We start from the raw sequence: 20309 nt of genomic DNA, 5'->3' as shown, positions 1-20309 counted from the left end.
AATGACTAAACAACAACAACAACAAATTTACACTGTGGGTTAAACCACAGAGCCTAGGGCTTGCCAATCAGAAGGTCAGCGATTCGAATCCCCGTGACGGGGTGAGCTCCCATTGCTCGGTCCCTGCTCCTGCCAACCTAGCAGTTCGAAAGCACATCAAAGTGCAAGTAGATAAATAGGTATCGCTCCGGCGGGAAGGCAAACGGCGTTTCCGTGTGCTGCTCTGGTTCGCCATGCTGGCTTAGTCATGCTGGCCACATGACCCAGAAGCTGTACGCCGGCTCCCTCGGCCAATAAAGCGAGATGAGCGCCACAACCATAGAGTCGTCCCTTTGTTGTTGTTGTTGTTTAGTCGTGTCCGACTCTTCGTGACCAGAGCACGCCAGGCACTCCTGTCTTCCGCTGCCTCCCGCAGTTTGGTCAAACTCATGCTGGTAGCTTCGAGAACACTGTCCAACCATCTCGTCCTCTGTCGTCCCCTTCTCCTTGTGCCCTCCATCTTTCCCAACATCAGGTTCTTTTCCAGGGAGTCTTCTCTTCTCATGAGGTGGCCAAAGTATTGGAGTCTCAGCTTCACGATCTGTCCTTCCAGTGAGCACTCAGGGCTGATTTCCTTCAGAATGGATCGGTTTGATCTTCTTGCAGTCCATGGGACTCTCCAGAGTCTCCTTACCTTTACCTAATTTACTTGTAGGTAACTAGCTCTGGATTGTGAGCAAACTGCAGGGCCTATTTTCTGTTTTGGCCACCAGTTGCTGTTTTGACCACCATTTTCATTCTAATTCCACTGAGTCCCATCCCTTTGCAAGGAGAAGCCAAGGTTTGGGCGAAATCGACACAGAGAAAGAGAGAGTGGGTGAAGCATCGCTCTCCAAGGTTCACAAGTTCACTGACTCCTGCTCGCAATCCTAACAAAGGTCATAAATGCCAAGTTTGTTGGGGTTACAGTATTCCAAGCAGGTGGCCTTCCTGGGGGAGAGGGAAACCGAGCGCCCAGAGGTCGCCTCACAGCAGCCCACTGGGCCCCGCCGTGGCCTTGCCTTCCCGCGCCCCCGCGTCCCTCAGAGTCTCCAAGCGGCGGCGCCGGGGGCTTCCCGCCCTCCGCCCCCATCACTGCGCCCAGGACGCATGCGCGCTCCGGAGGGCGGGGCTGAAGCCGGGAGCTCGGCGCGGCAGCGGCAACAGCAGCAGCGTCTGACACAGCCGCGCATCCGCCTCCTTCCCTCCCTGCCGGCTCAGGGAGACCCAGAGGCCGAGCGCTGCTCCGACACCCTCGCCAGCCCCGGCCCGGCTCGGCCTAGTTGATTAACCGCAGCGCCGAAATTGCCTACCTCTCGCTCCCGGCTCCTTGCTTCCGAGGAGAGGAATTTCCCTCAGCTTCCCCTCATCCCTTCCTTCCTCCTCATCTCTCCGTTATCCCCTCCCTCCCTCTCCTGACCCAGCGCGCCCATTTTCTCGCTCGGCTTTTCCTCCATTCGCATCCCTCAACCATGAGGCTGAAGGGCCGGGGGTGCTGCGCCCCGGGCGGAGGCAACGGAGGAGGCGGCGGCGGGGAGGAGGAGAAGCAGCCACAGCAGCAGCCGCCCGGGCCGGCCCCTCCGCCGGTGCGGAGCCCCTTCGCGCACCACCTGCGCTTCAGCGCCCTGCAGAAAGCCAAGGTGGGTGTGTGTGCGCGCGCGCGCTAAGCGGGGCATGTCTTCTTGTCTGGAGGCGAAAGGGGCGAAGGAAACCGCCGCCCGGAGACATAGATAGGGGAGTGCGCGCGCGCGGTTCTTCCTCTCCACCCCCCCCCAATAAAGCATGTGTGTGTGTATATCTTCTCCCGCGCGCGCCCGCGAGGCAAGACCCGCTCGTGTGTGCGCGACACGGAGGGGGGGGGGTAGCATTGCACAACGCGTGGAGACGCCGAGTTGCGCGCCCGGCGGAGGGGAAGGAATGAGGGGCTCGCGCTTTTGCGCGCGGCGCTGCAACCAAATCGCACCAATTCTAGTCTCCTAACCGCTAACGCAGATGGTCTTGAAGTCCTCCTCCTCCTCTCCATCACCAGGCCTTTCCTTCACCCCTCCGCTTTCTTTCAGCCTCTTGCCATCTTCCTGATGCTTCTCAGTACAACAGGTGCCTGAAGCCCCGAGGCCTGATTTTTTTTATTTTTATTTTTTGGCCTGGCCTCCCTGGCAGAGCCAAAAGATTGCAGTAAACTGGCGCCCTCGACTCTCTCAGGCATACATAGCAAGGGTGGATCTAGGGAAACGAGACTGGTTCAGTCGCACTGGACAGCAGAGCTTGTGAGGCGCCACAGCAGTTGCCACAACTATGAAGTCCAACACAAGAGGCGTGCGTCGGATTATGGTATCACACGGGGCATCACTGATATTTGAGGCGCCAAGGTCCGCCGCTGTAGGTAGTGCCCCTTGGCAAGGAGCTGTATTGGCACACACATATGGGAGGGTCACTTTACCGCAATAGCCGTATTAGAAATTACTACGTTTTACAACTACTCCAAGCGTCCGGAGTGAGGGCGGCGAGGCGAGGAGGAAGGATGATAAAAAATTTGCACGCCTTTGTGTGAGAAAGATGGGAAGCTTCTGTGTTCAATGATGCCATGACAGCAGCGGTACATCACCACAAACATATATAGTGGTACCTCTGGTTACGTACTTAATTCTTTCCAGAGGTCCGTTCTTAACTGTTCTTAACCTGAAGCACCACTTTAGCTAATGGGGCCTGCTGCCACGCTGCCGCTGCATGATTTCTGTTATCATCCTGAAGCAAAGTTCTTAACCCGAGGTACTGTTTCTGGGTTAGTGGAGTCTGTAACCTGAAGTGTAAGTAAGCTGAAGCATATGTAACCCGAGGTACCACTGTACTGCACATTGTACGCTCTGTAGCGTGGCAGGTGATTTCTGCAGCCCCCCTGGGCCTGGGTCCCAGGGGGACCGGTTTCGCCAACCCCTGGGTACACCTCTGCCCCCTCTATAGGCAAGTGCTTCCCATGGCCTCCCATGGCCTTTTCCCAAGGAAGATCTGGTAGGAAGTGCCTTAGATTGTGGCTACTTCTTGTGCTACTCAGAGTGCTTTCTTCCAGTGGCATCCAACCCTTCCTTGTCTGCCTTAATTGGTCTGGAGTGGGAAAGACAGATTTGGGAAGTTTGCCTGTGTGGCTAGGCAATTCAGGCATCTTGGGCAATGCAGCTGTTGCCAAACAAGCCCCAGACTCCCTCCAACCTTTGGAGCTGAAGAGGTGGGGCAGGGATTGACATGCAGTTACTAAGACAGTCGCCCACCTTTGCAACTTTACGCCTTGGGAGGAAGACTGGCTACTCACAGTCTCACAGGACATCACCATGCTTTGTCATAGTGAATGTGGCAAGTGGGAATTGCTGAAGCCTGCTAAAGCCCACTCCTAACCAAGGTTCTCAGAAATAAGGCTCATTCATTTTCAGCACAGCTGATTTGTAAGCATGCTTAGAATCGCAAAGTAGTCCAAAAGCAATCCTGGAGTTGGGACAAAAGCGGGGCTCTAGTGTTCTTCACAGGACACGGGTGGCGCTGTGGGTTAAAGCCTCAGTGCCTAGGACTTACCGATCGAAAGGTCGGCAGTTCGAATCCCCGCGGCGGGGTGCGCTCCCGTCGTTCGGTCCCAGCGCCTGCCAACCTAGCAGTTCGAAAGCACCTTCGGGTTGCAAGTAGATAAATGGGGACCGCTTACCAGCGGGAAGGTAAACGGCGTTCCGTGTGCTGCGCTGGCTCGCCAGATGCAGCTTTGTCACACTGGCCACGTGACCCGGAAGTGTCTGCGGACAGCGCTGGCTCCCGGCCTATAGAGTGAGATGAGCGCACAACCCCAGAGTCTGGCAAGACTGGCCCGTACGGGCAGGGGTACCTTTACCTTTACCTTTAGTGTTCTTCACACCTCCTGTTCCTTGTTTGTATGATGAGAAAGACCATCTCATGTCTTCTCATTTGTGTCAAGGAAATAAACAACTATCTGACTTTTAGAAGACACCTGAAGGCAGTTCAGGGAAGTTTTTAATGTTTGAAGTTTTATTCTGTTTTTAGTCCTCTGTTGGGAGCCGCCCTGAGTGGCCGGGGAAACCCAGCCAGATGGGCAGGGTATAAATAGTGTTGTTGTTGTTTGTAATAGGGACTGTATTAGTGTCCAGCCCCAGCCTCACTTTAGTGCCCTTAATTTTCCTGCACTGTCCAAGAACAGAGACATGAGGTTTGATAAATTCTCCTCGCTTTATTGAGGTGCCCATATCAGAATCTTCCCTGGGCCATATATGGCTTTAAAATGAAATATGATATCTAGCCACCATAAATCATAGTCATATCTGATCTTAAAAGTTTTTGTTACATTGGAACAAATTGGCCTTGTTTAGATTCTAGTCTTCTGTCCATAATACCTAGCACTAGATGTTCAGAGAATGTGCAAAATGAGCACAGGAGAAGTTATGGTTTTCTACTGTGACAGAACAATAGTAGAATACCAGTGCTGAAAATAATTGCACCATAAGGATAGCACCCAAACTTACTTTTTCTCACCTCATGGGACCAATATTCTGGCAGTCCTCTCAGCTGCTAGCCATCTCAAGGACTTGTTGGCATGGGGTTCCTCAACCCTCTTCTAATCAATGTTTGTGCTATGCACACTGATTCCTACTTTCTGCAAGCCAGTTGTGACTGCTGTTTTGACCCATACTCCACTTGCAGAAAGAACAGCAAAGTCCATACAGTTATACTATGCAAACTTTCCTGCAACCTAGTACTTTTTCTTAGGCACTGTTTCGCACACTTCCAGATGAATGATGAAAAATAGTAGTGCAGAAGTGAATACGGAGAGGAAAGAATTGTCCAGTATCACTTCATTCGTAGCTTCTGGCATTTGCCTTCCTCTGACCAGAGGATGCACTTTTAAACTTTGGTAGTATGTTGCACCAGGCATCTTTCATAATCACGTCTAACTATGTTTTGAACACACACACACAGCGCAACCACTTTTTTTGGAAATAACCATGAATGACACCTGGAAAGCACTATATAGACTATTTTTTTATCTCTTGTGGCAGTGAATTTTGTACGCTAACATTGTATTGCATGAAAATGTAACTTCCCCCCATCTTAACCTGATTTAAATTTCTTTAAGTCTTCCTTAGTTTATTGTCGGATGGAGAAAACTTGAGCAATAGCCCTCTATTCACATTTTCCTTGATTCTTGGCTATACTTCTTTCATTAGTGCTTTTTCCCATTGATTTGTGTGTTTGTTTTTGGGGAAAAAAGCTTGCTTGAACGATACAAAATCTTATCTTTCTGTGTGCCCTTTTCTAATTCTGCTGGAAGGCAGCAAGAATTACACGTGAAATTTAAAGGGTTGTCGCCAGTAGGAATGCTCTGGCAGTTGCTCTGACAACTTCTCATGTGGGCTAGGAAAGGGGTGACTAACGTGTGTCCCTCCATATATTGCTAGGCTCAGGCTCCCATCAGCTCCAACCAGCTTGCATGGTCAGGGATAGCGGGAATTGTAGTTCTGCAACATCTGGAACGCCAGAGATTAGTCACTCCTAGACTAGGGCAAGAAGAGGATGGCGATTAGCAGACTAAGTCACAACATAAATGAATGAAGCCTCCTCCCCCCCCCCATGTGCTGGAGGGCTGGGCTATGGGTGCAAGCAGCAACAAAAATATCTGGCTAATAAGCCAGGTAAAAACTTATGGACCTCTGTCAATGCCCCAGTTTTGGTTTCCGACAGGCATCCGGTAGGCCACCTTGAAAACAAGTTGCCATGACCTGATCCAACAGGCTGTTCTTATGTTCTTATGTTGTTGTTGTTTAGTCGTTTAGTCGTGTCCGACTCTTCGTGACCCCATGGACCAGAGCACGCCAGGCACTCCTGTCTTCCACTGCCTCCCGCAGTTTGGTCAGACTCATGTTTTTAGCTTCGAGAACACTGTCCAACCATCTCATCCTCTGTCGTCCCCTTCTCCTTGTGCCCTCAATCTTTCCCAACATCAGGGTCTTTTCCAGAACCACTATATTTTCTTACAGAACCACTATATTTTCTGTTTTACACCGTAATCCTTGCTAGAGAAGTGTAAGCAGAACTCTACTCATATAGCAGTGCCTTCTCCCGTCTCCACCCCTACTGTAGCCTTCTGAGTCGCCTGAAAAGCTGCTCTTCTGGGTTAGGGGCACTCTCCCAAATTTCATGCAATGATGAGACCACTGTAATGGGGGGGGACACACGTGGAAATCAGGATCCTATCTTCTGCCCCCTTCCCAGTTGCCTAACCAATGTTTAAGAATGATGTGTTTTGCCAACTATTGTTTACTGTGTATAATGTTTTTTAAACCACCCTGTCTTCAACTGAATTGATTTCCTGTTTGTAGAACAGGAATTCTCAGAATATCTATAGAGGCAGGATGCATTGATATAAATCACTAAGAAGAAGCATGGTTTAAACCAGGTTTCCCATTGCAACTCCATGTGGTTTCTAAACCACATGGAGTTGCAATGGTTACTAAATGGTTAATGGTTACTAAATGGTTAATAAATGGTTAAAAATGGTTAATGGTTACTAAATGCATACTAAATGGTTAATAGATTTTGGTTGGCATCCGTCTGTCTCAGGAGGTAATGGAGCAGTGCATCATTGATATTAAAGCACATTTATGTACCACTCCGCAAAGTGTTTATATTATCTGGGAATGTATGTTTTGTATATGTGCACGCACACAAACAAACAAACAAACAAACGTGGGGCCAGTTTTCTTGCAGCTGCCATAGTCTGAAACAAGCAGTGTACTGGTGCATGTTGCTCAGTCAAGCCCACTTGGCCGTTCAGTTTCTAGAGCTGGGAAGCTGGTTTAGCATTACATACAGACTAGCATTCATGGTTTGTTCCTCTCAAGCAAACCATGAGTGGAGAATCCAGGGTCTAGAAGACAACTTTAAACCATGTTTTTACATTCTGACTTCCTTGGAAGCTATTAACCAGTTTCCTAGTTCAATGTAAGCTATGGTTGACTTCTCCCACACTCATTCAAAGTGCACAAAGGTTGTGCACACATTTGCTTATTAAGTCAAGGTTTGATCAAATTCAAACATGGTCTCTCCTTACCTAATAGCTACCACCAGCCAAATCCTACCATGGCTTGGCGAGGGTATAGAAGAGAGAGGTTGAGGTGGAGCTGGACACAGGTTCATTGATGGAAGCTAGTGGCCAAGGCATAGAGAAAGTTACTGTAGATTGAACTCAGGTTAAGAAGTATGGTCAGTGCAACTAGCCTAGATCTGAACCTTCTTTGTGTTGGTGTAATAAGAATGCATCAGATGGATGGCTATCTCAGATTTCTGTACTACATTTGCCAAATCTTATTCATCTTCAAAGATCTATTTGTGTTCCCATGGCTGAATCACTTTGGTTCATAGTCATCTTGTGACCAAGACCCAAGTACCAGATGAGAATCTGTGGTTTCCAGCTGATGAATCCTCAGCAGACAGGAAAAGTAATCATTACTAACTTCCAAATGCACATTGGCATTGCTTATGGGGCATTATCCAGCAACAGTTGAGTATTCCTAAAACCTATACATTATAGTGGGATAGTTGACCTCCTTAATTTTAGGTGGAGTGTACTTGGAAGTTTCCATCTTAGCTTCATTGCTGCACCCTATACACCTATACACATAATGGGGACGCGGGTGGCGCTGTGGGTTAAACCACAGAGCCTAGGACTTGCCGATCAGAAGGTCGGCGGTTCGAATCCTGGCTACGGGGTGAGCTCCCATTGCTCAGTCCCTGCTCCTGCCAACCTAGCAGTTCAAAAGCACGTCAAAGTGCAAGTAGATAAATAGGGACCGCTCCGGCGGGAAGGTAAACGGCGTTTCCGTGCGCTGCTCTGGTTCTCCAGAAGCAGCTTAGTCATGGTGGCCACATGACCCGGAAGCTGTACGCCGGCTCCCTCGGCCAATAAAGCGAGATGAGCGCCGCAACCCCAGAGTCTGTCACGACTGGACCTAATGGTCAGGGGTCCCTTTACCTTTATACACATAATGGTTGGCAATGCTCACAACCTTCTGGTGCACTAACTGGTACCTGTTGATTTCTGGAATTCTTGCAAAGAATGCTAGATAGCTAGATCTAGGGTCACCCTGTGTGCTTAAGCAAGACTCTACTCCTTCTCATCGAACATGATTCATTATGCCTTAGCTAATAAGAGATCCCAAGCAGGCTGCCTTGATTTGTAAATTTAGAATGCATTAGTGGACAGTGTGGAGTCTAGTGCAGGGGAAAAAACAAATCACACATTACTGAAATCCGCTCACCCTTATTGTAAAACTTCAGCCACTAATCTTCCATATTTCTGAAAAAACTGAATATAATGGATCCTAAAACTTGTGCTTGGTAGAGTATTTGTTAAGTTATTTATGTGGGTTATGATTTCTAAAAAAGAGATTTTCGTATCACAATAGTCGCTCCCTCAAATAGTGTGTTCAGCTGCTGAGTGCTGACAAAATGGAGCCAACAGAGGGACGCTGAGAAACAAAAGGAAAGTATTAGAGGGACCAGAAAGTATCAAGAAATAACAACAAACAAAGCAAAATTTTGAAACAGCAGAGTATGGGGCAACCCTCCACCCACCATAAGCCCAATAAGCAGATACTATGTCTCAGATTTTGTTATATTTTGCCTTTTGTATTGATAACTTGATTTTTATGTACAGCACTCAGGATTCACACTTTGGCTGAACATGCACTTCATAAATTTTCTAAATAAATAAAATGGAAATTAAAAACTAAGAAAGGGCTGCCTGCAAGAAGAGGTTGTGGCTGCCTGCGTCCCTTAACAGGTGGGAGGTGAGAATACATTGCATGTTACATTGCAGAGGTATATGGAAGGGTAGTGCCTCTGGTGGGGGACACGTCGTGCTCCTTCTGGGGTGGTTTGTCCAGCTTTGTTCCCCACCCTGCACTAGTCTCTCACCTGTGGCTCCTGGAAGCTGTCAGCATGCGACAGCGGCCACACCATGGGAACAGCTTTGACTGGCCAGCTAAACCAGGTGAGGGCAGCTGATGGATCTCAAACCCTCATTGAGTTAGGGACTTCCCTGCATAGGAAGACAAGCTCTGGCAGATTAAGCGGGTAAGACCAGTAGTGGGTCCAGTGGTCAAGAAGGCAGTTTCTGCACATGCAGAGGGAAGTGAAGGGTAGATGGGGCTTGTCAGCCTGGGAAGGTAGCCCATCTACAAGAAGGAAACCTCTGATCCTAAACCTCTGCTGCCTTGTGGGACATCTTTGGGAGATGAAGGGGGTAAGGAGCAAACCCTACACAAATCTGGAGTGGAGTCTTATACCAAATGTATTGCTCTGCTTTCCTTTGCACCACACCAGCGAGGCTGAGTCTTGTCATCTGGGCAGCCCAGGACCTCCATACATACTGTCTAGGCTTGTGCCCCAAGTAGGTCACTTAAGTGCTGCTAACTCAGTGGTTTGACTTCACCCGCAGAGGAGCACTCCATTGTCTCTGAGACAGACGGATGGCAGCAATACATTGCAGCACTTTGTTGCAAGTTCCACTTGTTCCTTCTTATGGCCAACTAAACCAGTTCATGAGACCACCCACCCCCCAAAAAATCAGGTAGTTTTTTTTAACATGCTCCTTAGATCTGTAATGGGGTGCCTCTAAGCACCATGGTGCCCTCAGATATGCCCCTTGGCCAAGACCTACTGCCCCTCCCCATTCTTATAAAATGAGTTTTCCAGGTTTCTTTTACCATGGGTGCTGCTGAGCTAGCTGGAAAAGAAAGTGCAGGCGTTCATCCGCATCCATCCTCTTAACTTCTTTTCTTCCAGAATGCCCCATGTTGGGATGCCTTGCTTCCATTTTTGTTCATTTTGTGGCAGTTGTAGGCATTGTTATTTTCTTCTTCTTTCCTTTTTTGTGGATTTGCCTACTTTATCTTTTGAGAGGGAATGCATTTCAGCTGCTTTTTCTTTTGTTTGTTTGGAAGACACTTTGCCTGGTTTTTTTGTGGGGGAGAGTGGCTCACTTGCCCTTTTTTGACAGTATTTTGTGTGTTCTTGGAGTGTAGATGTGTTGCCTGTTTTGGGGGTCTGAGTTTCACCCAGTTGTTTCCTGTTAAATGGGTATCTTGTGGTGCCCATTGCAGTTTCTTAGATTCCCATACATATTCCCAGGTTCAAAATTGACATAGGAGTTCATAGATGCATGTAAATTGAGAGAGAAATATATTTGTTTCTCTACTGCCAAATCATAAAATGACCGTGGTGGTGTTCAATAGAAGCATTAAAACATTACAAAATCCAGAAGAAATGATTAAGGCTGGATCAAATTAATGATCTGAAAATACTTGTTGAAACAGAAACCTTTTCAGCAGGCAACAAAATGTCAAAATTATTTCTTAATTCATTAGAAGCAGTGTTTCAAAGTACGAGTGCCACTATGCTAAAAGCAGGCATCCCCAACCTTCAGCCCTTCAGATGTTTTGAACTACGATTCCCATCATCCCTGACCACTGGTCCTGTTAGCTAGGGAGCATGGGAGTTGTAGGCCAAAACATCTGGAGGACCGCAGGTTGGGGCTGCCTGGCTAAAAGCCTTAGTTTGCATAGAAACCAAACAATTCTATGATAACTGTGGAGCAGTTAGGAGGGTTTCTCTGGGTGATCAGTGATCTGGCCAGTGTATAAGGAACAAAGTGGTTCTTCAGGTAACCTGGTTCTAGGTCATTTAAAACCTAACAGTAATATCTTGAACTTAGCTCAGCAATGTAATGGCAGCCAGTGCAATGCAATATGTCTCTATTTCCCAGTTCTCAGATCATTCTCAGATGTAAAGAACTCAGTTTCCCCATATATTTTCTTCTCAGAGGCACACTCAATTGGCACTTATTGGTGCATGTAAAACAAGATCAAAGTATGTTGGTGTTCTGCCTACTTCTCTTCAGTTTTCCCTTTTTACTAGTAGTGATGAATATCTCTTCCCAGTGCAGGTAATAATTTTTATCATGAAGTATTTGAATCCTAAACTGATTAATCTGGCGTTTATTTTGCCCAGAGAGCCAGCTGCCATTTTCAAAGTTATCCAATTAGTCTTGGCACCTTCTACATGTGATGAACCCATGCCGCAGTACAGTCTGTTTGCAATTTCCTGCCACATCATTAATTAATCTTTTCTCTGATATCTATTCCAGGGCCTTGCATACTACCAAAGTTAGCTCAATTGGCCTCTGATCATTTGAATTGGTTCTATTTCTGTTTTTGGATGAGATTAAAGGTACAACGTTCAATATTTCCTATTTTGTAAGGTACCGTTGCTGACTTCTCTGAAAACCTGACTTTATGGGCAGGGTCATAATAAAATGTTTCATTCTCTGGTTCCTCCCTCATAAGATGGGCTTTGCCAAGCAGGAAACAGGATATGGCCAATTTCCTTCAGTGTCAAAAGCACAAATAACATTTCTTACCCCTGCCTTCTGCATGGTCTCAGTAGATCCAATCTAGGTTATGGCCTTGGTTTCAACATTTAAGAAGAGCCCTGCTCAACAAAATTTAATCTACTCTAGCATCTGTTTCCAACAGTGTCTGTCCAGACAATGTAAGAACACATGCATCCTCTTCTATAGTAGCATCATAGAGGATCAAGCGCACAGAGCCAAGGGGTGTTGGCACCTTCCTGCACAGTCAACCTTGCTCTTAGCCATTATTGGATGGCTGTGCTTTGAAAGGACCCCTGTTGAGCGGTGCAAAAGTCTTGTCCAAGGGGAGAAAAGCTTGCTTGAATGAGGTAAGAAGGGAAAGGGAAAAGGTGCTCTTCATGATTCCTCCCATTGGTTTCTAGCAAAACAGTAGCTCAGGAAGCCATCACGAAAGGTTCAGTGAGCTGGGCCTCTCCTGACGCATTCTCATTCAGGCACAGGGTAGGATACTAATAGTTTCTTGCGGGAAATTCTAAAAGCACGCCATAATGGCCTTCAGCACATAGTCGTAACTGCACAATCCTATGTCAACTGTAGCAAAGGCAACCCATCTTAGTTCAAGGGAAGCTGGATAGGTCTACATGACTTGCTCCTTCACAATGTGCTCCTCAAACTGTTGCAACGTAGGATTCTGTTTAGGACTATTTTGTTTAAGTGTGCAGTTTTTATGAGCCTGGGTTTTTTAAAGGTAAAAAAAGGGGGGGTGAACATAATTTCTATACCTTCAGTTTTAAATGCTTAAATGATTTCCAGCTCTGTTATATTTTACTCCAGGAAGACCCATTTATTGCTGCAGAAGCAATCACTCAGATCACTTTTAAAATAAGAGACTGTTAAGTATTTTGCAGTCTCTAAGTGTATCTAATGTCCCTGCCAGTTTTAATAGCGGCATGGTGACTTCTTGTTTTTGAATTGCTTCGCAATACACTATTTAAAATCTGCACTCAGGAAGTTTATTCCATGTCTCAAAACATAATGTGATCAGGGTTAATAGATGTGTATAATATGCTGAGAATCTGAGAGCAGGTCTAGCATACATGTGTGTAAATCTTTACTTGTTTACGTATTAAATGTGGGAGTGTTTTGTAGGAGCATTCGCCTGACTTTAAATTGTAAAGAAGGAAGTCTCCCTGAATATAACCCATGGCCTACAAGCAATAATTTCTCCAGTCAGAAGAATGCTTGGCAAGGACAGAAAGTAAAAATATAAACTTTTTTGGGGGGGTGACAACAGAAAGTTAGGGCTAGTGCAAAGCCTTTTAACAGAATAAAGCATTGACATTAAATCCTACTTAATAAGGACCTCTAGTATTTCTTCCATTAGCAGGAATTATTGGTAAAAAGCTGTTTTTTACTGCATCATAGCTATCTAGGAAGATTTAGGCCGTTAGACAACTTAAGTGGTTTTAAACAAAAGTTGTGAAGAAATGTATTCATCATTTAGGGAATTTCGTTCATTGTACTGAAAGAAAGCTGTACTTTTGGTGAAAGGCTTAGTTTTCTAGTGTGAAAATCAAAGGTTTGTGTCGCAGTATTAGATACAGCAGCTGAGGCATATTGCTGATAGTTCTAAAGGTTCTCTGCAGGTCCCATATATCTTAAAGAACATACTTACTGCTTCAGAGTGAAGATGGTTGATTTATTTTTCTGGTTCCAAGCAACTGGATGTAATCCTATTTTTCACAACTTTCTATTGCTGCTATAAATAACTTCAGCATGCCATGTTACTTTTCTACAGAATATACTCTATACAAATTCTATTTTTTGTTGTATTATATGATGTGGTTTTTGACAGTGTGCATGGAAAAAGTAGAATTGTTTGGCGTTTCTGTTTTAACCTGCGAGAGCTTACATGCCCTCATCCTTTTGATAGCTGGTTTTGTCTGTTGTTCGACTGAGATAGCATTTTAATGCCACTTAATCAGTCAGGCAAACTGATCCTTCGGGTAGTTCTCTGGCATAAATATTGAAACGAACGGAGTTTGTTAACAGATTCCTTGACCTTGTTCGTTTCAGGTAACATAATTCTGAAGCCCAAATCAGTTCTGAAAGCTTGGTCAGATAATTCTTGTTAATGATCAGTATCTCATAATCTAAATTCTTTCTTGCGTATCTGAATAAGGCTGCAGTCCTGACCTCACTTATCTAAGAGTAAGCCCCATTGAATTAAATCGGACTTAGACTGGAATAGATGTGGTTAGGATTGCACTGTTAGTGTGATGTTTCTTTAATGCAATCTTGTGTTGAACCGAGTACATATTTGTTGCCGAGGCAGTTCATATCAAGGTCCTTAATTGTAAAGTTTAATCCTTTGCAGCTGCAACTGCTTTCTTGTTGAATGTGTTTGTAAACATACATACCATGTCATTATTGGTAAGGTGCTTCACCTGTGGCTTTTAGTATCTGGGAACTGGTCTGTGTGAATTTCTTTACATCTATCCACCAGTCCATTTCTCTTGTGCGCTACCTCTTCTCCTATTGCAGAGAGCCAACAACAATGCAAGTGAATGAATGTTGTGCCCTCTGTTGTAAGAGAATAAGGCCGCATACACAATATTCCTTTGAAGCACTTCTCTCTCTCTCTCTCTCTCTCTCTCTCTCCCCCAAATTCTGGACTGTAGTTTGCTAGGAGTTGCTGGGAATTTGTAGCTGTGAGGAGTAAGCTATAATACCTAGAATTATTTGAGGGAAAGAATGTGCTTCAAATGTTCTTTAGATATATACACCGTATTTTTCGCGCTATAAGACGCACCAGACCATAAGACGCACCTAGTTTTTGGAGGAGGAAAACAAGAAAAAAAATATTTTGAATCTCAGAAACCAGAAGAGCAAGAGGGATCGCTGCACAGTGATCCCTCTTGCTGTTCTGGCTTCAGCAATAGCTGTGCAGCCTGCATTCGCTCCATAAGACGCACACACATGTCCCTTTACTTTTTAGGAGGGAAAAAGTGAGTCTTATAGAGCAAAAAATACGGTACTTGGTGTGCTTGCAGCCTCAAAAACAGTTGACTGCATTTCTGTCACTTTGTCTAAGCTTGCAGCCTTGAATCGGAAGAAGTTAATATTAAAATTAATTGTGCTATCATTATGCAACTACATATGTAAAGCCATTCAGCTGAATATGCTACAAAAATAGTTTGATGCGTGCCAGGAGCCTCAGCCAGCAATCTTCTTCTGTTTGTTCTTTAATGGCCTATTGTCTTGGGTATTAACAGTCTTACGACTGGAGTGTACAGTTCTGTGCTCAGCCTTTTACCACTGTTCCTAGTTATTGCAAGACACCACAGACTTGCTGGAGGAACTGCAGTCCAGAAACGCCATTCTGGCCACCACAGATATATGTAGAAGTCCCAAACACACATTTTCCACACAAAGTTGGGCTATAAACCATCAGAAACACTAAGCGGTGGCGTATCTAGCTACTGAGCTTAATTGCTTTGTTTCACAGTTGCAGGTAGTCCGCACCTTCAAGTTAGTGGTCTTGCTTCAGTGTTGCCCCATGGTATACTTATTGCTGAATTAGAACAGTCTTTCCTTAGTTCCTGACCTCAGTTGCCTCTCTGATACCTGAATTGCGTCAGTGATGACATCATAATCTAGTTCTATAAGCACACAAACACAATCTTATACCATATTTACGGCTACACGTACCTGTATGCTTCCAGCTGCCATCCATAGCACACAGCACAATTCATTGTCTGTAACTACCCCCTAAGAGAGGAGCCACAAACTCATTAGGGCCTGTGGGACATTTGATAATCTTAAACTGTTAATGGGCACTAACAGAGTACCGGGTTTGCACAGAAGAAAGCTGCTGGTGCTCAGAAGCCCCCCCCCCCAAGCTGCTCCATCTTGCAGTCACTAGATGGCAACATGCACAATCCAGACTGGAACACCAATTTGCCTGCCTTCTCCCCAGGCCAGCATCAGCGCACTGCTCTCCAGCCAGGTTTGGAGTATGGTATTGGTTTCCTCCATTGGTTATTGAGTATTAACATTTCATATGGAACAGATGCCCTTGGGAGGTGGTTGACTCTCCTTCCTTGGAGGCTTTTAAGCAGAGATTGGATGGCCATGTTTCATGGATGCTTTAGTTGAGATTCCTGCATTGCAGGGGGCTGGACTAGATGACCCACAGGGTCCCTACCAACTCTATGGTTTTATGAAGTGTCTGATTTGTGTCTGGGTCTGTGCATTTATCCTTTTGCCCAGACACAGTCTGGTTTGGTCTGTCAGAGTCCATACTTCTGGTAGTCTTCACCCTCTTCAAGATATACTTGTGAGTTGCTTGGTGTCCTCATATTCTGATACATAGGCAGTGATGTAACAGCTGTTTCTCAGTACATATATTACATGATGTGTCACAATGCAAGAGGTGGCTTTTCTTTCATTTCCTCATTCCATACAGCTATTTCTCTTTTTAAAATTCTGTTTACTTAAAAACTTGACCAGGCTGCAGCTCAGCAGTTGTTACTTGTGTGGCATAGCTACAGAGAGCATAATCCTACAGATCTATAGGCAGAAATCAGTGGAAATGATATTAAAGCTCACTTTTTTGGTCTGACTGCATCATACAGTCTTTTTTCCACTGCCAAAAATAGTTTACAATCTCTTTACTACATGTTGTTCCAAGTATTGTGATGTAAATAATATGGGGACGGACAGAGACAGGAAGGGTAACTGAATTGTAATGGGAAAAAAGCCAGTGCTTTTCTATTTGTATTAATTATATAACAGAGTTTTAAAAGATGCCATGTTCATGCCGCGTTTCATTAAGATCGTTCATAGTGGGTTACTGCCGTATGTGTTCTCAAATTGTCAATCTTTTACTCAGCTAGAAACAAATTCAGGCTTCTTCCTGGATAGCAGACAAATAGCTTTCCAGGTCAATGAAGCATTAGTTCATCTGTGTTGTGTTTGAGCTTAGGATGCAATTAGGTGAAATTACAATGGCTTGTAATATCAGATTTCTGTTGGACTATGACTAACGTTGGATATCACCGTGCGTGCCTTTGCTTGTTAAAAACTTGCAGAAGCTTATTGGAGCAGACTAGATGTGCAACTAGATTTTTTTGCAATCTATGTATTAGCTACAAGCACACTAATACCTTGTGTACCAAGGGATTTTTGGCAGGAAATTGAAAATTAAGATTTGGTCACTCCAGTGGGTTTCTCAAAGTTTACAGCAACTGTACCAAAAGTTCTAATAAATGTTGACTAGGAACATAAGAAAAGCCCCCCAATGCACAAACCAAAGACAGTACAGGTAAAATATAGTCACTGTTGCTAGGTAGCCATTTATAGCTTTATGATCCATGAATTTTAAGCCCTTTAAGCTTGTGGGATCACTTTAGCCCATACACGTCATACCCAACCACTTCCGTCTGCAGAACTGCCAACTGTAACAGGTGCCATGTAATATTTCCACAGTTGTAAGAAATCCATAGTTTAGTGTGGCAGGGCCTGCCCTGTAGAACTCCCTGACTATTGACATCAGGGAGACGACTCTGTTGTACTACTGTCTATGCCTTCTTAAAACATTTTTTTATTTAGTCAAGACCTGTAGGTGTTGATGTGCTTTCATCTATTTTACTGTTAATTTTAAGTATCTTTATTTTTTATTGATATTTTAAATTTTTCTTGTAAATCACTTACAACTTGGCAGTATGTGCATTTTGTTAAGTAAAACGAATTTTGTCTAATCCTCTTTTAGAAGTCACCCTGTTTGGTGATCATTACTGTGTATTGGGAGAGTGAATTCCATAACTATGCACTGTGCAAAGTGATAATTCCTAGCACAAATGAATGAAATCAGGGTCCTTAGTAATTTGGAGTGGATCTACTCCAAGAAGCAATTATTAACATCACTATGCAAGACAACAGAAGTCAGTTGTGTTAAAGGAAAGCTCTCAGTGCTCTTAACTCTGTGTGGACTGTGGCACCAACCACCGTGGGGTTTATCTGATTCTAAAAACTTCTCATTTCCCCACATACAAACCCCATCTTGAAATTTGACAGCTGCCCTGTGTGCTTCATTTGAGTATAATTGTGTTTGCTGGGATTTCTTCATTCCCAGTTTGGACAGGGATAGAGTCAGGGTGAATGGGTGGCATAAAAACTAAGGTGTGAAAAGCATGGCTGCATAACTATTCAATCTAAGTGTTATTTCAGATTCTTTCTTCAACTTATTTTCCCTTACAACCTGCCCTGAACCTCTTGGAATGTGCGTTGGGGATGGGAGCGTTGGTGGGGGGGAGGAAGAGTTCTTGTGTGATGCTTCCTGCTCGCTCTTTTAGTCCACAGCTGGAGAAATGCTTTTGGCAGAGTGTTGTATGTGTGTTTGGCTGTGTATTCCTGCTTAACTAAATCAGGGGTCAGCAAACCTTTTCAGCAGGGGGCCGGTCCACTGTCCCTCAGACCTTGGGGGGGGGGGCAGACTATATTTTTTGGGGGGGGAATGAACGAATTCCTATGCCCCACAAATAACCCAGAGATGCATTTTAAATAAAAGGACACATTCTACTCATGTAAAAACACACTGATTCCCGGACCGTCCATGGGCCAGATTTAAACGATGATTGGGCCGGATCTGGCCCCCGGGCCTTAGTTTGCCTACGCATGAACTAAATCATTCTGGGGAATACTACAGGCTTTTACTAAACCAGAATTGGGAATACATCTAGAACTGTCAATATCTTCTTGCTACTTTCAATTACTTAAGAAGCATTTTTCCAGATTTGGTAAGAAAACAAGTGTTTAAACCATAATTTTAAGCAGTGTCTACTTCGTATAGGGATGCGGGTGGCGCTGTGGGTAAAACCTCAGTGCCTAGGGCTTGCCGATCGCATGGTCGGCAGTTCGAATCCCCGCAGCGGGGTGAGCTCCTGTCTTTCGGTCCCAGCTCCTGCCCACCTAGCAGTTCGAAAGCACCCTTAAAGTGCAAGTAGATAAATAGGTACCGCTTTATAGCGGGAAGGTAAACAGCGTTTCAGTGTGCTGCGCTGGTGCAGGCTCGCCAGAGCAGCGATGTCACACTGGCCACGTGACCCGGAAGTGTCTGCGGACGGCGCCGGCTCCCGGCCTCTAGAGTGAGATGAGCGCACAACCCTAGAGTCTGTCAAGACTGGCCCGTACGGGCAGGGGTACCTTTACCTTTACTTCATATAGGTACCGTTTTGGTGGCTCTCATCTTTGTTATAATGTGATTAACCTGATCATCAGTAAAAAGCAACCATGTTTACAAACGTTGTTTGCCTTGTGTCTACAGTCCAATCTTAAAAGAACCAAATTCCTTGGGTTTTTGCAGATTGCCTTCATGACGCTGACCCTGTTCCCCATCCGGCTGTTTTTTGCTGCTTTCATGATGTTGCTGGCCTGGCCTTTTGCATTCATCGCCTCCATGGGACCTGCCGACAGAGAGATAGAAAAACCCCTCTCCTGGTGGCGAAAGTAAGTCCCTGAGCCCATTTGGGTTTGCTAACATCTGCTTGGAGTATAATGCAAGAAGTGAAATTGGCACGGGTTACTAATTTGATATATTTCTCCTCATAGTGGTGAAACTGACATATTGCACAATAAAAACATCGTTTCCCCCTAACGATGAATCACTTGTATATTTAACCCCCAGTGGCAGCTGTCTGTACTGAAAAGCATCTTCAAGAAAGGCTGGCATTAGCAGAGAAGTAAGCTGGTGGGGGAGGAGGCAGAGTTAACCTTTTTGCAACCTTTTCCTTCTCTGCTGCCTAACCTTCCTCTGGAGGTTCTGGGCAAGCATTTTTAAGACGAAGCACATTTCTGGAACCTCGCAAGGAGAAATGGGTAGGTGAGGTTTTGCAGGAGGAAAAAGGGTTAATCATTCATGCCTCTCCCGCTCTTGAAGCTGGTTTTCACTACAGAGAGCAGCTATCAGGATTAAAATAGGTGCAATGTGAATGTGAACACTTTATTTCTCCTGGCTGATATGCATTAAGTTCAGTGTCTGTTCTGATTCTTTTTCGCTGCGTCCCCATTCGCATAAACTGCTTAACTGCTTTATTTGGTACCCGAAGATGAGTTGCCGGAAGTGTTTACAAGATCTTGAGGGTGCTTCTTCTTCTGGAAGATTTTCCATTATCTCTACGTGCTGTGCTGTGCAATGTTAATCCCAGGATTAACGGAGGGTACATCTGATTGGTTAAAAACACAAGAGAGTTGCTGAGCAATGCTGTCTTTCTGTACCCATGAATAGTCATGAGAAACAACAATATCGAAAACCGTGCCCTGTTATCTCCATGGGATGGTTTGTCAGCTTAGAAAAGTACCATATTTTTTGCTCTATAAGACTCACTTTTTCCCTCCTAAAAAGTAAGGGGAAATGTGTGTGCGTCTTATGGAGCGAATGCAGGCTGCACAGCTATCACAGAAGCCAGAACAGCAAGAGGGATTGCTGCTTTCACTACGCAGCGATCCCTCTTGCTGTTCTGGCTTCTGAGATTCAGAATATTTTTTTTTTCTTGTTTTCCTCCTCCAATAACTAGGTGCGTCTTGTGGTCTGGTGCGTCTTATAGAGCGAAAAATACGGTACCTGAAAGGGGAAGGGCACTGGTTAAATGTCTCGTCCCGACAAGTGCCTGTTGTGGTATTCCCTGGAGAGATATCCACACAGCGTTTGTAAATACTTCTTCAGCTGTGGCCAAAGAAGTTGCAAGCATTTCCACAACATGTTGTTCCTTTTTCTCTTAACCCAAGCCATGCTTTGTGGGGCAGGAAAGCTTGAAGGCACTGCAGCTTCAAGTTGCAAATAAATTTAGCAAGGAGGTTATATAACAGC

The 20309-nt window shown here is 45.1% G+C and overlaps 1 protein-coding gene across 1 annotated transcript in view; it reads left to right on the top strand.

The window, feature by feature from the left end:
- Positions 1-1149: 1149 nt before the first annotated feature.
- LPCAT1 (lysophosphatidylcholine acyltransferase 1) overlaps positions 1150-20309 on the top strand; it is a 44521-nt gene continuing 25361 nt past the window's right edge. Inside the window, exons 1-2 of the mRNA XM_053397220.1 lie at positions 1150-1658; positions 18807-18949. Of these exons, the coding sequence (XP_053253195.1) occupies positions 1491-1658; positions 18807-18949 (311 nt within the window). The 5' untranslated portion in view covers positions 1150-1490. The remainder of the gene's footprint in view (positions 1659-18806; positions 18950-20309) is intronic.

Source organism: Podarcis raffonei, chromosome 7, assembly GCF_027172205.1.
Source record: "Podarcis raffonei isolate rPodRaf1 chromosome 7, rPodRaf1.pri, whole genome shotgun sequence".
Taxonomy (NCBI): Eukaryota; Metazoa; Chordata; class Lepidosauria; order Squamata; family Lacertidae; genus Podarcis; species Podarcis raffonei.
Note: the sequence above shows the minus strand (reverse complement) of the source record. Positions and strands in the feature narration are given on the sequence as shown.